This window comes from Corvus brachyrhynchos, unplaced genomic scaffold (assembly GCF_000691975.1).
Source record: "Corvus brachyrhynchos isolate BGI_N302 unplaced genomic scaffold, ASM69197v1 scaffold83, whole genome shotgun sequence".
Lineage (NCBI taxonomy): Eukaryota > Metazoa > Chordata > Aves > Passeriformes > Corvidae > Corvus > Corvus brachyrhynchos.
In genome coordinates, this window is record NW_008238464.1 from 2,373,808 (window position 1) to 2,381,928 (window position 8,121).

The 8,121-nt window shown below is 41.7% G+C and overlaps 1 protein-coding gene across 1 annotated transcript in view; it reads left to right on the forward strand.

The window, feature by feature from the left end:
* The first annotated feature begins 2,922 nt into the window (after positions 1–2,922).
* Positions 2,923–8,121, forward strand: part of NPAS2 (neuronal PAS domain protein 2) — a 56,298-nt gene continuing 51,099 nt past the window's right edge. Inside the window, 2 exon segments of the mRNA XM_017737158.1 lie at positions 2,923–2,984; positions 7,734–7,882. Of these exon segments, the coding sequence (XP_017592647.1) occupies positions 2,953–2,984; positions 7,734–7,882 (181 nt within the window). The 5' untranslated portion in view covers positions 2,923–2,952.

Below are 8,121 nucleotides of genomic sequence, written 5' to 3' on the forward strand. Positions count from 1 at the left end.
GTTTGCAATTTGGGACTTTAACAGCTGAGGGACTGGGAGGATAACATAAAGCAAGCAGGTTGCACTAAGCACATACCTAAGCTCCATGCCGTGGGTTTCTCCGTCAAGGTGTAAGGCAGCATCTGGTGGGGCTCTGGAGAGGGATGGCAATACCAGGTCGCAGCAATTGTATACTCTGATGTATCTATTTTATTGAGAACAGTTTTAATTTCATATGCTACATATGTACTAGCAAACCCTGTTAGCAATGCTTATGATGCTCTAGAGATTTTGCCATGTGAGCAAACAGAAGCAAAATGACAATTAGATATTGTCTCATGCTAGCAACAGCACAGCAGGTCCAGAATTTCATGTCAGTCAGTGAGAAACCTTGTTTACTGGAAGCTGCCCATGAATTGCTTTACAGATCTAGCCAAATCCTTGGCAGAACAGACCAGTTAGATCTGTTGCTCTCTCTCAAGAGTAGAGGCTTCCTGGCAGTGTAATTTCTTGATGGTGTATGGGGTACAGCTGTAGGAAGCCCCTTTCCATTAGGTACATTGTGCTTCTCCTAAACAGCCAGGGCTGAGCAGCACCGATGCTGACTGTCTCATCCACCCCCACCCTTCCTCACAGCTGCTCAGCACACTTGTCCTCATATTCCTGCTTTCTATGGGGAACCTGTTACAACTAGAGGAAGCCTCACTGCAGCAGAGGAAGACCTTTAGGGATTCAGGGAGAGTGACTTCTGCTGCTGATACTGCCCCATTTGATTGTCATACCCTAGATTCAACAAGGATGCATGCAACAGAACATTTTGTGCTGTGCTGTGCTGTGCGGGTGGTGAGACACTGGAACAGGTTGCCCAGGGAGGTTGTGATGTCCCAACCCTGACAGTGTTCAAGGCCAGGTTGGATAAGTCTTTGAGCAACCTGATCTAGTGCAAGGTGTCCTCCCACCATTGGGACTAGATGACCTTTATGGTCCCTTCCTACCCCCTAACATCCTATGATTCTATGATTTTGAGCAAAGGTTTAGCAAACAAACACTGCAAAATCCCAAATGCTAACCCTGCCATGTTAATGCCTTCTGTATTCTTCTGAATAGCATAGGTTGCAGTAAGTGACCAAATAAAAACAAAACCCACTGCATATTGTCACTACATTTTAGCCTGGATTATTTGAAAACACACTGATTGGGGTAACAGTTTCATTATGGGACTAAGCAAATAAACACCTAAAATATATGTAAAACACTGGTTAATAAAATTTTGCTGGGCCTGTACATTTTCCTAGTCCAAAATATGGATTATGATTTGGCTGACTTGCAAGTCAAAAGTCATGGCTGACTAGGGCTGTTTTACAAGTCCAAACAAATATCTGAAAAAAACATCTAAAAATGACATGGTATTATTTGTTATTTTGTTCTGCATAACGGAATTCAGCAATTTAAATTCACCAGTTATGACTAAAAAAACTAATTCCTTGGCCTTCATATTTCCTATTTATGCTTCATCCAGAAGCTTAGTGCCATTAAGTAGTAGCTTTACCCTCCAGTCAGTGACCGGTGGCTTTAATTCCTCATAACTCATTTGGTAAAAGGTTATGGGGTAGTTTTGTCTCCTTAGCTAACTGTTGAGTAATGACCAGGTAGAATATTGCTGTAAGAGAACTAGTTTTCACTTTCGTTTTTTCATAAAATGTTCTTTCAACAGGCAAATTTATGTGTGACTCATATGTGGAAAATAACATGGGCTTAAATAAAGCCTAGCAATTAACTTCCTTCCTCCTCCCCTCCAATTTTATTCATGTCTTACATGTTGAGGACTCGTTAAATGAGAAACATTGATTGCTGACAAAGAGTGTTATCATTGCCTGTCATTACACCACTGCTTTGAAAATGAGGCTTTGACAATATCCAGTGGCATTGTGCTGCTGTTTCAGAAAATATTTGTGTGGGATGAAGCAGCACACGGATTTTGTACTCAACAGGGGTGCCAGGTGCCCTGAGAGGTGCAGCAGCACAGGACTTCCTTCTTGGGCTGAAGTGGTTACAGATCAAGCATCACTTTCTCATAAGGTCACGGAGCAAAGGAGGGTGGGCAGTGAGCTGGTGACAAGCGTTTCTGAGGCACTCAGCCTTCAGCTGGGCTGCTTTTGTATTTTTCCCTTTGCCTTGCCCACACAAATTTACTTAATTTACCCAATTTACCCTTTTCTTCTTACAGCTCAAACTGCTGGAGCAATTGAATGCAAAGCTGAGGTCACAACGTTTTGGTGAAGATTAGCAAAAAGAGTGATGGGGATGGCACAATCCCCATGCTTGGTGCCAGCATGGCTGGGCAGATGGTCTGACTGGGCTGCAAGAGGGTTTTTTCAGCATGGCTTAGGCAGTGGGATTTATAAGGACACTTTGAATTTAAGGTGTAATTCAGTGCAGTTACTACTATCTCTTTTGGCTTTGGGTCAAGGTCCACAGAGGAGGACAAGGAGCCTTCCAGTAGGAAGATCAGCCTGAGAAGCCAAAGGCATCAGTGATACTGGCTCTTGCACTGGAGATTATTTTGGAGGGAACATGGGGGCAATGAAAACGCTTTTCAGCTTGAGCAGACCCCAGGCTCATCCAGCCTGCAAGTTTGCAGAGAGTAACCTCCATGCAAAAAAATCCCCAAGAAGTGGCTGGTTTTGTACTGTGCTGATGCACCATGTGGTGCCTGGGAGCCTTGATCCCTGACTAGAGACCCTAAGGCTAGCATAATGCTCAGGAATAACATTACCCACAATGGATATTTCCTAAAATCAAGGACTGTGGCATAAAGCACTGCTGACACATTTATCTGACTGGGATATCATCACTGTGTTTTTAAAATGAATTAGAGTGACTGTGAGATTAACCTGCAAATAGAGCTAACAAAATGACAGTTCATAATGATTCTTGCATTCCTTCAACAGAAAATACTGCTTAGACAATCTAATGGATGAAGATGAGAAAGACAGGGCAAAGAGGTGAGCATCTTTTCTTTTATAACTCTCTGTGATGAGCTTGATACTGTTTGTTGCTGCAGAAGCTGTTTTATCCATAATCAATTAATCAAAGAGCAAGAGAGTAAAATACATTCAAACACAACTTGAAACACTGCCATCTCACAGACTCCTACTCTTGGCTGCACTGTAAGAAGAAAATAACCTAGCAATGTTTCCTGTGGAAAATGTTAAAAAAAAGCCAAGGCATTGATCGTTTTCTTCACATTACTGCAGAACGTCAGAACTGAAGCACCAACAACATACTTCTGCCACTACAGTACATCATCTGAGCTTCCAGAGTACACAAAAATGTTGTGGTTTTTTTTCTTTAAATACATTTTGCAAAAGAAAAAGAACAGAAAAAGTGGAGGGTTTTCCCTATTAGAATGGTCATTTATTCACCAATGCCTACCTCACAGCAATGAGAAAACCCAGAAGTTACCTTCAGAGCAGAGAAAGACCACGAAAAGTCAGCCTTAAACTGGCACAAACCTATATTCACATACAGTCTGTACTCCACTGAGTCCCAGTTGATGGGAATTCATTGTGAACCCTTTGTTGGGAGAGAAAAGGTGTGTTTCAAGGCAGAAGACCTGTGGCAATGAAACCCTTAATAACTGTCAGAGCTGACCGGCATCTGCAGTAAAGCACTTTGGAAGCATTCGAGGTTATCAATGCCTCAGCCCGCAGTTTAATTACTTTAGAGAGAGCCAGGGGTTGCCCACATTTTTCCCCTTGGTTCCCTCTAATGAGAGTATTTCCAGTCCGGGCACAAGCAGTTGATCCAATTTCATCTCTTTTGATTCCTTCTCCGCTTCTTTCCCTCCCCGCAGCTTTTTCTCACTGATATAGGTCAGCACAGGCTGCAGCCAGGCTCAGCTGTTCCCCTTTGCTTCCTTTTGGAGGGTGCAGAAAGGAGCCCACCTTGCAGCACTGCTTCGCCTTCTAAAGGCTGATCATCTTCAAGATGTTTGTGTGCTAATTGTATAGTAAAAAAAATTTCATTAAATGAATACATATATGAAAAAAATAGGATAACACGTATCCTCGCTATCGGCGATTGTCATCACCATCTGGTATGGTTTTCATGCTGTTTGTTCCCAGAAGGAATTTTTGTCATACCCTGGGGCAGGCCTCTATCAGGGTGCATAAAAAGAATTGTAACTTCAAAATTAAAAAAGGAAACTGCTTCTTCAAATTGTAATTTAAGTTCATTTTGCTTTTTAGAAATAAAGCTAAAGTTGAAATTGAGTTTGAAATCATGAGATGCTTCATGAAGATCTAAAGTTAATACATTATACTGAAACCACTCTGATTAATTCAGGTTTTCTTCCAGAGAAAATCAAACTTAGGAGAAGCTATTTGATGAATATTCTGCTGCTGTGTCTTGTAGACTGAGGACTCTCACCTGTCCCATACCACAAGGGAAACACTTTTTGTTTTTCCTCTATTTAGTATAAGGATTGTGTCCCTCAGGGCTGAGAAACACCAGAGGGGATTAAAAAGCCCAGGAAATTGTTCTCTCCTTTTATTTTCTCCGTTAAAAGTAGGTGAAACTGGAAATTTCTGGACCTAAGTCTTTGGGGGTGGACTCAAGCCAGGAGCTGAGTTTCTCAGGTTAGGTATATGTAGAGGTACACATACACACTGTGTGTATCTGCAATGTATTAGGCATGTACAGGTTGCATTGCACAGACATGAAAAAGAGGCACTTGCACTCTCACCCCTGTATCAGGTCTGTAGTATTTGGCCAAGATATATAACTCTTCCTCCAGGAAGAACACTGGTTAAATTGAGCCCTGTTCTGCATCATCTGACTCCCTAAGGCGCAGCTTCACTCCGAAGACCTGAGGACTAAAATGTGGATATGATGGCACCACACTCGGGAGCAATGAAGACCTATGTGAGGTTTTCTGATCTTCCAAGATCAGAAGCCATAGTTTCATTTTCAGTTCTTTGATACTAGATGAGGTTTATTTTGTTTTATAGATTTATTCATTCGAAACAAAAGGTGTGCTTTGTGCACTTTTTTGTCTATTTGCTCTTCTTTCAGTTTGCTTTAATAGTATATAATTTTAAAATACTTTTTTTGCAATTCAGTTGAATTCCAAATTCCAACCAAAACCAGCTTGAAGTGAACCATGAGAAAGTGCTTAATCATGAAGACTACTACCTGCCATTTTCCACTGAAATAAAAAGTAAATTTAAGAATCTGAATGAAGGTATGTAGTACAGTTACTTGCATTGGTGCATATATAGTACACTCCACTGGACAGCCAAAAGAAATCTGAAATTTAGTGTAAAGTCACATTTCATTGTAAATTAGCAAAATGTAGCATCTACTAGTCAGTAAGTCTGTCTGTCTAAGACAACAACCAGCATATATGTGAGCAAATAAAAATGGCTGTTAAATTGTTGATTTTGATCATTCTGAATTCAGGCTGTTCTGTATTGCCTTTAGCTGTATTCACTGATAGTCCTGATTTTGTTCATACTGTGTCTCCTCCTCCCTTTGAATATGCTGTCATCTTTGTGGAGTAGCAAGGAAGGAGGAGAACTGGGACAAGTAGTATGGAATTAAGACAGAGGTTGTTTTGGCTTACTGTAATTGTATGCCCTAGCAGTGAAGTAAGCAAGGCTAGAAAATAACCTTCAAAGGGAAGTGATGAAAACTGTCTTATTTCATACATCTATAACTGTACTAAACAAAGTATTTTCAACTGTGCAGGGATCGTTTTTATCATTTTTCCCATTTTTTCTCTTTTTTTTTCTTTTCAAAATTTTACTGTGATCAACGATTCATATCTTGGTAGAGTTATTTCCGCTAGAGGAGTTTTTATATTTCCTTTGTGAATAAAATGTCAAGTGTTAAAAATAGATACTTTATATTTCTGTCAAGGCTTTTTTGTTTTTTTTTTTTTTTTAAAGCAATGCATTCCCTATTGACAGTAGGTGGTTTATTTGATTTTTATGGAAATCTGGGCTCTTTAAGCTTAAAATGAACTGAGGATTGAATTATGAGGAAGTAAAATGTTGATATTCTTAACGTTGCCCTGTACTGTGGAGAAATAGGATAAGGCTGGAGCTTTGCACATCTTGTTCTGACAGCCTTTTGCAGTGTAATAAGAGCAAGCTGAAATCAGTCAGGCAGTATCCACCCAATCTCTTGTGTTCAAAGCTGTAAAATAATCAAGCATTGGCTTCTATCCAGTGTATCTCCAAGTGTGATCAGGGTTGAGAGCAAGACAAACAAAAATTGCCCCTCTGTCACCAGTATCATCCAGAAGCCTCTGTAGTGATTTCTCTGCTGAAAACGTTTATTGCCGTCCTGGTCCTTGCAGGGGATGTAGATGCTGGGCTAAATTCTGCTCTGATTTTCAGCAGTGTGCATCCAGAGCTGCTTTGAGGCACAGCCAGAGTTAGCTGGGACTGAGAAACTCAGAGTGAGAACCGGCCTCTTGTCTTTTCTTTCCCTTCTACATGTAACCAGATTTTTAGGTCTTTACTTAATTGACAAGGCAAATCTCGTCCGCTTGAGGACCTTTCAGAAGAACAAACAAACCTCCTGGGCTATACTTATTTCTATTTCCACATGGATACAGAAGTCCAGGTGATAACCTCTGAGTTGAACAATTGTCGTATTCACAAGAACAAGTCAGAAAATGCGTGTGTACAGATTGGCATAGAGTTAAAAAAAACAAAGTGCACATGCTGAAAAGATTATCAACAGCCTTAATGACAATGTAATGATGGTGCCAAAACACCCCAAATGAAATCCGATCCTTTCTTCCTGTGAGCTCTTCAAACACAGCAGCAGAAGCAAGCTCTCTCTGAGGAATCTGCAAGCTAAACAGACAAGGTTGGTGAAGAAAGCTGTAGAGTCTTCGTTTTACAGCTAGAGACTCGGGGCACTGACATTAAGGGGTTTTCCCAGTGGCACACAGAGATTAAATGCAAGCACTGCTGGCACTTCCAAGACCCCAGATCTGGCAACGCATCCCAGCCTCAGACCAAATCCATGCTGATGCTCTCTCTCCTGCTTGTCCTTGTGACCTTGGAAAGGAGACTGAACAAAGTGGCATATGAACCAGATGGGAACTGCAGCAACTTCTACTCAGGTCTCTGTTCTTAATGACTGGAAGACAGCATCCTGATTCTTCTCTGCCAGCCTGGAGGTAGGCAGAGCACCTGTGACTAAAGTGGGCAGGTCCCTCTAGAGCAACCCAGCTCCAGTGCAACAGCTGCAGGACTGGGGTCCCTCTCTTCTGTTAAGACTGCGCAGATGGGTGTGATCCGGTCTCCATTCTTCTTCTTTATGAACAATTTTAGTGTCGTCACAGTATTCCTATTTCTTCTCATTCTGAGTCCCTCCCCAGAGACTGCATGAATTTTTAAGATCCTACATATGTCTAAGGAGATGGACAGAGCTCCTTCAACTGCAGGCTCAATGCCGACCTGATAAGCTCAACCAGAGTGTCCAGAGGCAACACAGAGGAGTGAGCAGGGCCTCCATCTCCCGTCTGGGCACTAAAGGTGGCTCAAAGAAAAGACCAGGAGGTGGGAACTGTTGCCTCCTACTTGTCTCTGCAGCTTTGCTGGAGTCCAGTGTCCATCTTCACACGCTGATGCATGCAGCAAGCTAATTTTATGTATATACATTGCAAAGAGCAGGTACATGATCATTTTCCTTCTTGGTCTGCTCATCCTTTTTTTCTTTTCCCCTGTCTACAGGGCTTCGCGTAACAAGTCTGAGAAGAAGAGGCGCGATCAGTTCAATGTTCTCATCAAAGAGCTCAGCTCCATGCTTCCAGGCAACACTCGCAAAATGGACAAAACTACTGTGCTGGAAAAAGTCATCGGCTTTCTGCAGAAACACAATGGTAAGATTTAGTGCAGCTCTTCATGCACTTGCCAGACAGTTACTATAATATCCCATTTCCTTCAGTGATTTTCAGAATGGCTCGAGCGACCTAAAAGTGTCAACATAAGGTATTAAAGGTTTTTTTCTATCTCATCAAAAAAGATCATTTGCAGACACTGTGCTCTGCAAATCCATCTCCTTGTTTGCTCTTCAGTTGAAGATGACTCTCAGCCTGCTAGAGAAGGGGGCAAATGGCAG